At 44.7% G+C, this 15,084-nt stretch overlaps 1 protein-coding gene across 1 annotated transcript in view; it reads left to right on the forward strand.

Moving 5' to 3' along the window:
• Window positions 1–10,531: 10,531 nt before the first annotated feature.
• The window catches only part of VSTM2B (V-set and transmembrane domain containing 2B), a 55,180-nt gene continuing 50,627 nt past the window's right edge, over window positions 10,532–15,084 (forward strand). Inside the window, exons 1-3 of the mRNA XM_074211438.1 lie at window positions 10,532–11,255; window positions 12,232–12,416; window positions 13,926–13,955. Of these exons, the coding sequence (XP_074067539.1) occupies window positions 11,183–11,255; window positions 12,232–12,416; window positions 13,926–13,955 (288 nt within the window). The 5' untranslated portion in view covers window positions 10,532–11,182. The remainder of the gene's footprint in view (window positions 11,256–12,231; window positions 12,417–13,925; window positions 13,956–15,084) is intronic.

Consider the following 15,084-nt stretch of genomic DNA (forward strand, 5'->3'; position numbering starts at 1 on the left):
ATTCACTTCATGATTTCTGTCAAGTCCCCTGGACTACTGTAAATCAATAAACCCTTTAACTTGATCCAAGCACAAGAATTCTAGTTATCTTTTGGAATCATGACTCACCCTCCACTTGTAGTCATCATCCTAAATCACCATCATATTGTTCATAAGATTTGAGTGTGAAGAATCCATGACAAAGAATAGCAACTAAGTACAACAGGAAGTCATAGAGTGGAGGTGGGGGTCTCTATGGATTGAGGTAGACAAGGAAGGCTTTGGAGAAGTAACAGATTTTCTTGGGCCTTCAAGAATGGGAAGAACTTTTAAAAAGGGGAGAGAAAGAGGCTTTAAGAAGAGCAGAAGGAGAGGTACAAAGTAGGAGTGGCATGTATAGTCCCAGGAAAATCAAGGATATGGTTCCTACTGTGAAGTGTATTACCTCCTGGGGGGAACAACACATGCTCAAGGAACAATTAATACATAAGACAAATCCCAGACAGGATAAAGTGATACATTGAGGACCAAGGGAATTTGCTAAAGAAATCATTTTTAAAGTATTTCTAAGAGATAGATGTCCTTCAGCAGTAACTTCTGTCTCCTCTTCTGCCACTGGCAGATCCAGAAAGTTCCAGCTGGAAGCCACAGGGCAATGTGCACAGAGTGTCCTGCCTGGCAAGAGGGTAGTGCCTATTCCCAAGCAGATGCCCTGGGCAGTCTGTCATGGTCACATGCCCCAATCTCTCTGTGCCTCTGATGCAGAGGGAATGGACCTTATTCTCACACTCTCCTCACTTTAATCTACTCCCTGGAGAAGGTGTATTAGATGGAACAATTGTACATTTTAGAAGCTGTCCAGAAGTTCCTACAGTCAGTCACTCATCTTTCTTGATCCATTAACATATCTCCTGTTTCAGGTTAAAAAAAAGCAATTTGGCTAGCTATTTTAGTGAGTGCCTGGGTACACAGTTCTGCAGGTCTACTAAAAGAGAAGATGCCATCCATGACCTCAAGGAGTTCAGGTGAGGAACAAAGCTGATTGACAGTTGAGGGTATGGGATAAGGGAGGGTGTGCGGTGTGATGGAAAGAGCATCAGGTTAGAAATTAAAGGACCTGTGATGGAGTCTTGGTTCTACTACTTGTCAGCTTCCTAACCTTGATGGTTTATTTAACCCCTCAGAGTATCAATTTCTTCATCTGTGAAATGGAGATGATCATTACTATGCTTTCTTCTTCAAATATTTGCTATGAAGATTAACTAAGATAATGACTGTCAAGGACCTTTTTAGACCTGCAAAGTACTATTATATAAATGTCAACTATTATTATTGAGTGTCAAATGAATGGTACAGTTAGTGAGCTCTATGGGAGCTGAAAGGAAGGAGAAAGAACTAGAGTTTGGTGTAACTAGAGAATTGCATGGGAATGTTGCTAAAATGAAGACACCTTCCTTGAGGGTAAAAGAACACTCAATTTGAGAATCAGAAGGTCTGGGTTCAAGTCCCAGCACTGCTGTTCATTAGCTGTGTGGCCCTATTGGTTCAATCATTTAACCACAGGGGGTGTCAGTTTCTAATCACAGATTCAGGACAGAAAAAAAGGACTCTTGAAGTCATCCAAAGCTATGCCCTCATATTACTGTTAAAGAAAATGAATTCCCATGAGGGGAAATATTGTCTAAACTCAAATACATAGTAAGTAGCTGAGCTGAGATTTGAACCCAGTCCTTCTAATTCAAATTCAATATTCTTCCCACTGTATCTCTTTGTTGCTCCCCAGGACCCCTCAAATGACAGCTAGGATTCTAACGTATTTTTCGCTCAACTTCCAGGCCACTACTCTTTCCCCCTAAGCTACTTTGCCTTTCTTCCCTACTTATAAAGAAAAAATGACTACTTGCCAGATCACAAATTCTAAATTTAATTTTGTTTCCAGTCAATAAAGCTGACCAAAGAAGTCCAGATGGCTCTTCTCTTTTCTCTTGACCTAGAATGAGTTAGGGGAAGAAGACAGACCACTATTCTCTGACACCAACTTGCATTTAGTCTCTGGTCCTGAAACAGATTTCCAATGACTTTTAAAGCCCAATGGCCAGAAGAACAAAGATAAAGTATGCTACTTACTTTTTGAGGGAAAGACAATGAATTCAAGGTAGAAGAGAAACATTATTTTAGATAGTTATTGTGAGAATTTGTTTTGCTTGACTATGAATAATTGATAATTCCTTTTTTTTTTTCTTCAGTGTGGGGTAGTAGGTGGGAGTAAGTAGGGAGCAGCATGAGAGTAAGAAAATAAATGTTCATTACTTCAAAAATACTCCATGGTCTAATTTTAGTATGAATTTTTTATAAGTATGTAGACATGAATATAAACAATACCAACACATGTTATGGCAGTTGAAAGAGTCCTGGCCTTCATTGCTAGCAATCTTCACTCCCTGGAGATAGCTCTACCCCTGCTGCCCCCTCCTCTGATTGGGAGTTCCTATCCACAACATATTTCAGAAAGTTTGAAGTCATCCATGTTCACTTCTCTCCCACCTCTGGACTTTGCCCCTGTGTGACTACCCTCACCCCTTCCCTTTCCAAATCTTTATTTTATCTTTTTTCCCTTTGAATGTCATCTCCTTGTGGCTTATGATGGTATTTTTGGCTTATATTTGTATATTGTACCTAGCATAAAGTAATAGCTTAATAAATGCTTTATTTAGCTATCTGAAGTCATAAGATCATAGAGAGTTAGAAGGGACTTCATGTTTTCTGCCACCCCTTTCAGCCCTGAATTCTCTGATCCTGCTAGTTTTGCCCCAAAATGGGAGTCTGAAAGCCAGGCCTGAAACCTGAGAACAGGTCTTCAGGCAAGGACCTCCTCCAGGGCTGAGAGAAGGCATTTGTTATTGGGGTCCATTACAATTTGACACTTGATAATCATTAGCTGACTCTGTTTACTAATCACCACACTCACCATTAAGGTGACTAAAGCAAATCAGAAAATAACAGTTTTATCTCATACAGATCAATAAGCTCAGATCTGCCTGGCTTCAGCCTCTTAATTCTCTATAATGTCAAAGCAATTTTTGGTTAAGTACATACTCTGTCCTCTACTAAATTAAATTAATAGATCTGGTGGGAAATGAAACCCCAAGAGCCTTGAGAATATTAAAAAAAAATAACTCTATAGGTATTAAGATTAACTTTGGCAAATGATTATATAAATACAAACATACACTCAGAGACCACAACAAGATGGATTGCACAGCTCTTCTGTGCCATTGGTCAAATCTCCATCATCACTAGCCAATGGTACTGAGGCACACATAGGCACATATAGGCATACACACACACACACACACACACACACACACACACACAAACACAATGATAACTTTCTTGGAATAATCCTCCATGCCTTCCACTCCCTATGAATTCAATTTACTCTGTCTTACTGAAATCAACCTATGTCTTCATCTTGAAAAAAAATTTCACCCAATCACGCAATAATGACAATATATATTAAAGGCTTAGAGAGCTATCAACTTGGCTGAAATGACTGATCAGTAGATTTTTTTTTTCTTTCTTGGGTTGACCTACCAATAAATCAATCAGATTCTTAGATGCCAGGCTAAAAGTCAGGAAACAGCTATGTCATCCATAAGCAGGACAGCCTCAAATGAGCCATTTCAGCTCTCTGTGTCTCAGTTTCTGCTCAGTTAGTAAAAAAATTTCTGTCTTTCCTACCCCACAGGTCTTTCACATGATTTAAATGAATCAGTAGAATGTAAGTTCCTTGAGGGTGAGGGGCTATCTCATTTCTGTCTGACCTGTAATAAGCCCTATATGAATATTAGCTATCATCATCATTATCATCATCATTATCATCCATCACCATTTTTATCACTCTTAGTAGCTAGCTCAAAGTCTTGCACATTATAATTGTTCAATAGAAATGAGATCATGGGATCATAGATTTAGAACTAGAAGGGACCTCAGGGTTCATCTAATCCAACCTTGAAGCCAAGAAGACTTAAGATCAAATCTGGTCTCAGACACATCCTGGGCAACTTATTTAACCTCTGCCTCAGTTTCCCCATCTGTAGACTGGGATTAATAGCAGCACCAATGTTGTGAGGATCAAATAAGAATTGTAAAGCACTTAACATAGTACCTAGTACATTGCAAGCTGTATATAAATTGTTGTTGTTATTATTATTATTATTATTATTATTACTATAGATTATTGTAGATGCATATGAGGCCCCAAAAGACTAAGTGAATTATCCAAGGTCAAGAGCTGGAGCGAGTTTCCCATCCAGCCATCTACTATAAAGAGATTTTATACAAATAAATCACTTTTTATATCTGCTAGGGTTGGGTTTGTTTATCTTTTACACTAGATAAATAAAATAATTGGCAGATTGACTTATTTTTCACTTTTTTATCAACCAGTTGTTTGGGAGATATAGACCCTATTTGTCAATTAAGGACAAGGCTTCCTTTGACTTTCTTTATCTAAGAAGAGAAGGATCAGGGTGAAGTATGATATGGAGACAAAATGTTGAGACAGATAGCTTGCTTCTTTCGACTTCTAGCTAGTTTTTATGTAGAGTTTTATGGATTACAAATCACTTTACAAATATTCTCATTCAATCCCCACAACAACTCTAAGAGGTAGGTAGGTATTAGTACTATCCTAATTTAGCTGATGAGAAAACTAAAGCAGACAGAGGTTATAAGTGATTCACCCAGGGTCACAAAACTAGTAAATATCTGAGAATGGATTTGAGCTCAGAGGTCTTCCTGATTCTGAGCCCTTTTCTCTTAAGAAAATATTGCTTAGGGCTGCTAGGCGGTGCAGTGGATAAAGCACTGGCCCTGGAGTCAGGAGCACCTGGGTTCAAATCCGGTCTCAGACACTTAATAATTACCTAGCTGTGTGGCCTTGGGCAAGTCACTTAACCTCATTTGCCTTGCAAAAACCTAGGAAAAAAAGAAAGAAAATGTTGTTCATCAATCAATCAACAAGCATTTATTAAGCACCTGCTATGGGCCAGATATTTCCACTAGGAGCTGGGAATACAGATACAAATGGTCCCTGCCATCATGGAATTTACATTTTTACTGGAGCTAATATTTTCATAGGAATTGGCACTAAAATTGTGATTTCATTGACACAGAAAACTCCCAGGTGAGGAAATGTCCTTTTCAAATGAAGACTGGCACCTTCTCTGCAACTTAGAGAGTTAGAGAGTTGTCTCAAGCACTGAAAGATAATGTGACTTGCCCAAGATCACAGTCAAGATGTTTGAGAGGTAAGATTTGAAGCAAGACTTCCTGACTTTAAAACCAGCTCCTTATCCTCTCTATCAGTGGTATCAAACTGAATAGAGACTAGGTTACATATAGACTTAGAAAACTACAAAATAGCATTATCCATATTGTATTGTAGTTTTTTTTTAATTTTGTTAAACATTTCACAATTACATTTCAATCTGGTTCTGGGATCCACTATTCGGCCTCAGGTTTGAAACCTCTGTACCACATCATGACTGTGTCTATTACAACATGCTGAGAATTATGTAATTAAATACAGGTTACAAACAAAATACAGAGTATTGTAAAGAAGGAGGCACTAACAATGTCGAGAATGAAAAAAAGCCCTCTTTGAACTGCATTGAGGAGAAGAGGAAATTTCAAGTAGACAACCTTCATTTTTTCAGTGAGGCATAAGGCCAAATCATCTGCTGAGAAGGAAGGGTGATGTGCTAAGAGTAAGTGGCTTGAGCAGAACCACTGTTGTCTTTTGGGGAAATCGCTCCCTAGGGGATTATTTCCTCTTCCCCATTGGCAGTAATGGAAAGAGAGCAGGTAAATTGGGTCTAAAATAAGAGCCATGATAAATCTGAACTGTTCCTTTAATCTGCTGAGGACAGAAAGTACATTGGGCTTATTGATATAAAAGTTTATTGATGGGTTTGCATCTTAAAATTAAAATACATTAACCAAAATCAATGCTGTTGTATATGGTACAGATATGATGGAAAAGGTCAGACAAGAAAGAAAAATCAACAACAAACCTCCAATTGGGCCTTAACATTAAAATAAATAACTTTCAAAAGTGAGTTCCAGGAAAAATATTCACTCTAATCTGTAATTTAAGATTACTTTCTTAAAAGGCTAAAAGTATTTTAAAATAGCACACTCTGAAATACCGCTGAGAGTCCAGTGCATCCATCCATACAGAAATATTGACATCAACTGCATAAGCAACCTTCCAGCAAGAAGACATAAAATATAGGTGGGCTCTACTTTAAGAAAAATCATTAGAAAATCTAAATCCACAAATCACAATTAGCAAACAACTGGGGAATATATATAATGTTTTTATGCTTATAAAGTGCTTTATGCACAAGTTTCTTTGTATCTTCAAACTGCTGTGAATTAAGTAGTGCAGGTAGTTTTATCCCCATTTAACAGATAAAGAAATGGAGGCCAGGACAACATAAGTGATCTCCTTTGATTGTACTAAAATGGGGCAGCTAGGTGGCGCAGTGGCTAAAGCACCGGCCCTGGAGTCAGGAGTACCTGGGTTGAAATCCGGTCTCAGACTCTTAACAATTACCTAACTGTGTGGCCTTGGACAAGCCACTTAACCCCATTTGCCTTGCAAAAACTTTAAAAAAAATTGTACTAAAAGAAAATGGAAGGGCAAGAACTAAAATCCAGAGCTCTATTGAGCAGCTTGCCTTTCAAATTTCAGTTTAGTTCAATTCACTGAATACCTACTGCACAGTTCTTATAGACAATGTACTGGGTTAGCCTATAGGAATATAGAAATACTTAAACAAAAGAGATAAATTTCAGAAATTCAAATGGAAGATTTAAAACTGGGAGGGGCCTTAGAAACCATTTGGTCCAATTCCTTTATTTTGTAGATAAGGAAACTGAGGATCAAGAGATAAAATGACTTAAGGTTATACAGGTAGTAAGAAGTGACAGAAGTAGAATCTGAACTCAAATCTCTAAGTCCAACTCTAGTGTTCTTTCCACTACACCAGATAAGAGAGATAAGAGTTGAAAGATCATCTAGTGAATTCCCTGCTCTTCCAGAATAATTCACAAAAAATCTATGTAAGTTTTTGAGAAAAATATGACTGTTGTCTAGAGCAAGATCCACCAGGAATGAGTAAAGGTCTTTTGGAGATTGGCGATATGTAGATACATTGAAATGCATCTCTCTTTGAAGGCAGGGGACATATATTAAACATTCCCTCCCAGCCTTCCTTCCAACAAAAAATTAAGAATGGACTTGATGCTTCACTTACTAAAGGGATGATATATTTCAGAGCAGGGAAAGGCTGAGTACAAGATGGGGATGAGCATCCATGGAAGTTTTAAAAATTTGTCTAACTGAATCAAATTGCTCATTTTATATAACAAAGTAACAATTAAAAGGTAAAGTAAGCATCTTGGAAGAGCTAGTCCCTGCTCTTGAGTGGGTCTCTGATCTAAGAGGAGAAGTGGAGGATAGAGGGAAGGAGAATCAACATGGAGACTAGAAAGTCACTGTTAAATTCTATACTTTGCAGTAGGGAAAAGAACCCTGGATTGGGAATTCAAGAATAGGTTCTGGTCCTTGTTCTGACAGCTCACTGATCATGTTACCTTGAGCATGTCAATTTATCTCTTAGGACCTCAGTTTAGTTTCCTCGTATGTAAAATGGTAATAACAAAGACTAAGCTGTGTACTTTACAGACTTGTCGTCAGTTATTACTGCATTTACTTTATAAATCCAAAAGAATAAAAATCAAAGTTGCTCTCAAATTTGGTTAAGAATGTCACAAGCACTATGATCAGAATTAAATTAGATCATTGCCAAAACAGGTTTGGAAGTTCTAAGACTAGACAAAGAGTAACAGTGACATGTAAAATGTCATGAATATACATACAAAATGAAGTCCATAAATAAGTGACCACTTATGTGTTGCTTCTGACATAAATCACCCCTCTTTGAGAGTTGTATGAGACATCTGTCTCTAAGGGAGAGGAAAGGTCAGCCCAAGAAGCTCCCAAGATGCATCAGTGGTCAACATAAAAACCCAAGAAGTTCATGTCTTAATTGACAAGAGGATAAAGCAGACTCCATATGAGGACAGACAAAATTGATTAAGGGACTCCAGTCTGGAAAATGAAGACTGAGAAGACATAAGACCCAAGGCTATAAACTCATAAAGGGGACTAGGCAAGGCTGGATAACTCTGGATCTGTTTGTTCACAAACTCCCAATTAATACTCTTGAAACTTACAGGAGTTAATTTTAGGACAAATAAAAGGGAAAACTATTTGCCACAGCAAGTGTAAATTTATAAAATTCATTACTAACGCTGTCCTCCCACTTCATGAACATATGAATGCACATTACACACACACACACACACACACACACACACATAATGAGAGAGAGAGAGAGAGAGAGAGAGAGAGAGAGAGAGAGAGAGAGAGAGAGAGAGATGAAAGCTGAAAAATCTTGGGAAGCTCTCATTTTATAAATGAGGGAAATGAATGTCTGGAGATAGAATATTACTTAACCTGAACCATACAGGTAGTTAAGTGGCATTGCAAAGATCCAAATATAGTTCTTTTGATACTGACTGCATTGCACTTTAAGAACAGATTCATAGGATCTATTAAGTTAGAAATATCTAAATCCCTAATCAATGAGAAGGTGGATACAGAAAACAGCCTATCCACTATTTCCTCTGTCAGGTCAGAGTCAGACTTCCAGGCTAGATGGGTCATATATCTAATCTAAGGTAAAAATTATTGAGAAATCAGAAAGTTTGGACTTTCAAAATTCTTGAGCTAGAGATCTTAGAGATAATCAAGTCATTTTATAGATGGGTGAATTAAGGTCCAAAGAAGAAAATGAGTGACTTGGGGTCACATAGCTAATATTCAGGCCACACATTTAGAAGTAAAGTTCAAAACTCAGGTACCTTGATTCTCAATTCCTTGCACTTTTTAATCAAAGAATAAGTCTTGGTCTCCTTTTGTTAGCAGGGAGTAAAGAACATGTAAGGTCCACTCGTGTTTTGACTACTGGGGAACCATCTATTAGACTCTCCACATAGCCTTCAGTTGAAGGGAAGATACCTTCCAGCCAGGCCAAAGGACTCTGACCCTTTGAAGTGTTAGGCAAGAGCTTACCAAACGTTGACTTCCCTTCTAAGAACTTGCTAATAGTGATTCAGTATCTGGAACCCAAATCCATCCAATCCAACAAGCCTTCATTAATTAGCCTTCCTGCCCAAGAATGGCTATGCTACCAGGTAACTGGACTTAATGTGACTTTATCCAAACGCTCATGAAACATGTGCTGTATGGAGAATGGATGGCCAGAAGCTAGGAATGATGGAGTAAGGAGAGAGCATTCTATGTTAACGGAGGGGAAAACAAACCCTACCCCGGCGGAGCTACTGAGAGCGACTCAAAGGGCGCCCCCCCCCCCGTGTGTTCCTGCTCCCTGGATTCCTCAGAATCTACGACCTTTCTTTACTTAGCAGGGAGTGGGAACAGGTGTACTTCTGGCCCCAAATCCAGTGTCAACTGGACCAGAGCTGATTAGGGGGTTCAAATGTGGGATCTCCAGGAAGAAGTAGCTTTGGGTGGGGTTCTTGGCGGGAAGGCTGCAAACAAGGTCAAGGATGGGTCTGGGGGAGGTGGCTACTCTCCTCCCGCCCCCCCATCTCCCTCCAGTGCAGTGTGGGCTCAGGGAGCCTAAAGGAGGGAGGGGGCTTAAGAGGTGGTGGGGAATCGGCCTCCACTCCCGATCCTCCAGGAAATCTCCCCAACCTTGAGTCAGCCTGGTTATCTCCGCCTTGCGCTCGCCACCCTGCTTCCCTCTCACGACCCCTCCTCTCCTCGCTTTGCCTTCTCCCTCCCCACTCCTCCTCCTCCTCCCTCGGTCATAGCTCGCTCTCTCCAACAGAGGCACCTGCTCCGAGCTCACTTCTCGGGGATCCACTGCGGACTTCTGGCGCCCGCTCCGCTTTGGGGGACCGGGGCTCCCTCCCGCTGCCCCCGCCCCCGGCCGTCTCCGGGCCCCGGGCCATGGGCCGGGGCTCGGCCGCCGCTCGGGTCCGACCGCCCAAGCAGCCGAGGTGAGAAGTTGGGCACCGGGGGGAGGGGCTGCGGAAGGAGGGACGCGCCCCCAGACGTCACGGGGAATGTCCCGAGGGCGCCGGGAGGATTCTAGGGGCCACTCCAGGCGCGGCGGAGGAGCCAGTGCGCGCCCGGAGGGAGGCGGGCTGCGCAGCCCGGCGGGTGAGGGCGCGGCGCCGCGCTGCGGGGCGCTTTTGGCGCACCGTGCCAGCGGGGCGGGGGAGGGCCGGGCGGGGCGAGGCCCCCAGGGGAGCCCCGGCCCGGGCGCGGGGGGCGGCCGGAGCCCGCACCGGAGCCGCGGCGCCGCACGGCCGGGGGCGGGAGGGGCGCGGGCGGGGGCCGGAGCCCGCAGTCACCACTTTCTCTCCCTCTCCGGGCTCCCGCGCCGGGCTGTCTCCGAACCGCGTCCGGCTGGGCCGCCAGATCTGCGCTGTGAGGCGGAGCGGCGCCGGCCGCGGGGCCACGGAAGCGGCCGGGAAGGCGAGCGAGAGCGGGCCGAGGGCCGACCCCCGGCGGCGGCCGCGCCGAGCCCCGCGCCCAGCCCCCGCCTCCTCCCGGCCGGCCCGAGGCGACAGGCGCTGGGGGATGGGTCCTGGCGCGGCGCCCGGGACCCCTGCCTCGCGGGCGGATACTGAGCCGCGGGTCTTCCGGAGCCCACAGGGATTCGCCTTCGCGTCCGACTGAGCGGCTTTGGAGCCGACAGCGCCAGGGAGCCCGGCGGGCGGACGGACGGACGGACGGACGGACGGACGGCCGCGCTCCGGCGCCCCCACCCCCGGGCGGCCGCCGCCCCCCGCCCTGTGGAATTCCTCCTTCCTCCCATCCTAGCGCAGCAGCCCCTCCCCCGAGCTTCGCCCGCTCGCCCGAAAACGCCGCGCACAGAAGGGGCCGGCTGCTGCCTGACTGCACGAGCCTCCCTCGCCCAAGCCGGACCAGGGTCCGAGCCGCTCCGGGGCCATGGGTCTGGAGATGTCCTAGCCGCGCCCGGCGCCCGCCTCCGCTCGTCCCCTCGGCCCGCTCTCCGAACTCTCCCCACGTGAGATGGAACAGCGGGGACCCGTCAGCGCCCTCCGATACCTGCTGCTGCATGCCCCGCTGCTCCTCGTAGCCCACGGTGAGTCCCCAACTTTCCCTGAATTGGCCGGGGGGAGGGGGCACAGGGGACCGGGAGTCCGGAGGCAGTTGTGGAGACCTCCCCACCCATCCCCGTGCCGGGGCGCACCCGCCTCAGGGCCAGAGTAAACGGGGTGCAGATGGGAGCCCGAAACCGCCAAGGGGCTGAGGACTTCCTAAGACAGCTCCTACGTCCCTATAGAACACAACAGCGCCAGCGCGATGGGCTCCAAGGACCAATGTCTGTCTCCACAACCGCTCCATGCCTTCAGCCCTCGTTGGTGCTGAAAGCAGGAGCAAGGAGCTGAGGGTGCCCCGCGCCTTGGCGTAGGCTGCCAAGCTCTGTGCCAACAGAGAGGAAGAGATTTCAGTTCTTGGGGAAGTTGGGGAGGGGTCTGGCGCAGCGAGTGGGGGGTCTGTTGGGATCTGCTGCTGCTGTTCTGGGGCTGGTGAGCGAGATGAAATGGGGGGGGGCACGCAGTTGCGGATAAGGGCAGCGGAGCTGTTTTGCAGAGGAAAGACTGGGGGAGGGGGGCTAGACATGGCTCCAGTCAAACCTCCGACGGATGCCAAAGACCCAAGATGCCTCCCCGCCCAGTCCTGGTTCCCTGCACGGCTTGCCAGATCCTACAAGAGAATAATGACTGTGTCCACGTTTCCCTGCAAAGTCTCTTTCCTCTAGGGATGCATGACTAAACTTTGCTCCCGGATTCCTTTCCCAGAATGAGGCTGTAATAAGGAGCCCAGGGCTAAACTGTTAGAGCCCCGATTTCTTTACCTTCCCTTCTCCCAAAGCTAGCCACCTGAACCTGTGCCCGACCTCCCCGAATATCTTCTGAAGAAATGGTTAGCTCTGACCATTGCCGAATTGGGCTGATTTGGGTTCATCTCGACCTTTATGCAATTCGAACCCAGATTTCCCGGCGGCTCTCAGCTCAGCCAGCCCCAATCTGTCACTTCTGTCTTTTCCCTCTCAGCTACATTCACCGAAGTCCCCAAAGATGTGACTGTTAGGGAGGGAGAAGATATTGAGATGCCCTGTGCTTTCCGGGCGAGTGGATCTACCTCCTACTCGCTGGAGATCCAGTGGTGGTATCTCAAAGACCCGCCCCGGGAGCTGGCTCACGAATTAGCGCTCAGCGCCCCTGGCAGCAGAAACAAGGTAAAAGCATGAAGCCCCTTCCACAACCCCCCGCGGGGAAGGGGGTGGGGAAAGAGGAAGGAGAGAGGGGAGGGAAGAGATTCACCCTTCACCCGGCTGCTACTGATCCAACAAAGGAGAGAGTAAAATCTCCACTTCTAGCTGTATGTTGTGTATAGAGAAGGGAAGGCCACTGTCATTCGGCCACTGTGGGATGAGAGAGTCATTTGATATTAGAGAAGTCGTAACCATCTCCTCCACCCTCCCAGACTCCTTTCCGCTACTTCATCCTCCACTCCACTTCCCACCCCCCACCCCCACTCCCTTAAAAAAACAGCTCCCCAAGAGCAGTATTCAGTCTTTTTCTCAAGCGAATACTAAGTGCAGAGGCCCTGCCCTGCATGGTTATATAGAAATAAACCTGAAGCCTCTCTATTTGGGGTTTTCAAGGATCAAATATGAAAAGGATAAGGATTTATATGGAAGCTGTAATAGGTGCAAAACTTGTTACATATATCATCACATTTGATTAAAGAATAAAGAATCTGCCTAGTGCTGATCCAAACCAAAGAAAGGGACATCATCAAACTGGACAGTTTGAAATCAAACCTCTCCCCAATACAGAATTTTGAGAGTTAGAGGTAGGGTCTAACCTTAAGGCTGAAATCAATCCACCTGCAAAAATGACCCATCCTTTTCCTTTTCCCTTCTTCATCTCCTACCAAAAGAGACTCACTGGAAGATAAGGCTTTCTGCTAACCTTGACACACACACACACACACACACACACACACACACACACACACACACACACAGACGCCACCTCCCCCAATTTGGCTTTTTTCCAACCTTCCTGAACTGATTGGAGTCTAGTCCCCTTACTCAAAATCTTGTCACCAGTATTGTGGAAATGCTCAAAATTCTCCCCAGGTACAAGAACCACCATCCTTCTGAAAATCATTTAAACTCTTAGGGGATTCCCCCAGAATGTTGAGGTGAAGAGACCAAAGAAAAATATACAGGAGAATTGATTGTTCACAGCAGTTACAATTGAGAGTAGACCCAGAGGCATTTTGTAGTGGCACCAACCCCTCCAATTCCTACTGTGGGGATGCAGCAATTCAAGTCTTAAGGCCTGCTGGGGATAGTAGCCTGGTCCAGTTTTGTGTAAACTTGGGACCTGAGATGAGTCCCCTTCCTCTTCCTCACTGCCCCCCTCCCAAGCCCTAAGGCTGCTCTGCATTAATACAGCTCTACTAGCTGGTGTAGAATTTCCCAGTGGATTCCTGCTTGCAAGGGTAGGGATATAGGCCCATCTGCCCTTGGGAACATACCATAAAGCACTACTTTGCAGAAGTCCCTATCTATAATCAGCCTACTGAACAATTAGATCTTGCCTGAGCCCCCCCCCCCTCCCCATTGCTCTTAAGGGAGTGTAACAGCTGGGATGAGGATCTCCTTTAATCTGAGAGATGCTATTCTATAAACTAGAAGATTGTAGCCTAATATCTCTCCTTCTTTGCATTTTAGGTAACAAATAAGGATGCAACCAAAATCAGCGTAAGTGTAGAGCAACAGCTACGGTGTGTGGGGGACCCCTCTTGGTGGATTTTCTTCCCACAACTAACATCCTTTCACCTTAGCCTATTTCACCTAATAGAGCAAACTGCTTTCATGCAACTCTTGTGATTTCACATTTTTCTGTTGCTTCCTTGTGTCAAGGCTCCATCTGCTATTATTTGTTCCAGTCAACTTTCATTTCTTGTAAATCAAGAGAACATAGTATTTTGTCTCCACTTCCTGATTTGCTCTCACCTGTTAAAAAAAAAAAAACTCCATCCTAGAGCACGTGCTAAATGCTATTCATGTTGCTAGCCCACTTCTTGGCCTTTATTTTCTCGAAGCAAATGTTAAACCCTACTTTTTTGCAATCACCTGTATACTCAGATCATTGGTCTCCTTTTCCCAGAATATCCCTTATCGGTTCTCAGAACTGTCCTCCCCTGAGCTGCAAAACAGCCTTTCATCACATCACCTTAGTGTCTGTAAAGAACAATACAATTTGATAGCTTTGTATTTGGCTAATTTTTGAGGCAAGTCATTGGACTATGGATCTGGAATATATTGTTGCAAGGGAGTTAGGAGTGGGATTGTAGAGTAGGAGTTAGGGATGGGATTGTAGAGGTGTAATTGTATTGTTTGGAGGTAGTATCATTCATTGAGTGAAGGGACAGAACATTTCCTACTGAAGACTAGTGGAAATGGTTTGCTTTGTTGGAGGAATATGGAAACTTGGAAAACTAGATGGTTTGTGAGTGTTATAATATTGGGGGCCACACTAGCTGTAATATCTGATTTCGTTTTGAAGATTAGCTTTGAGGTCTTGAGAGAAACAATTGCAGTTCTCCTTAGGAGGGAGTTGAGACCATTTCCTGGGAATTCTATGTAAGACTTGAACTTGAAAATATATTGTGTAAGAGCATTAACTATTGCTAAGGTAGAGAAAAATGGATGCACAATTTAACTAACTATCAGGAAAACAACAGCCTTTTCTGGAGATGCAATGGAAGGCTTATGTGAAAAGAGGAAGAGGGGCTAATATGGAAAGAGTGGAGGAACTGCCTCTAAGTAGACCCGGGCAAATTAATGAATAGTGAACTGATTTTGTTCTATGGGTGGGGAGGGGTGA

The sequence above is a fragment of the Macrotis lagotis genome, chromosome 1 (genome assembly GCF_037893015.1).
Source record: "Macrotis lagotis isolate mMagLag1 chromosome 1, bilby.v1.9.chrom.fasta, whole genome shotgun sequence".
NCBI lineage: Eukaryota > Metazoa > Chordata > Mammalia > Peramelemorphia > Peramelidae > Macrotis > Macrotis lagotis.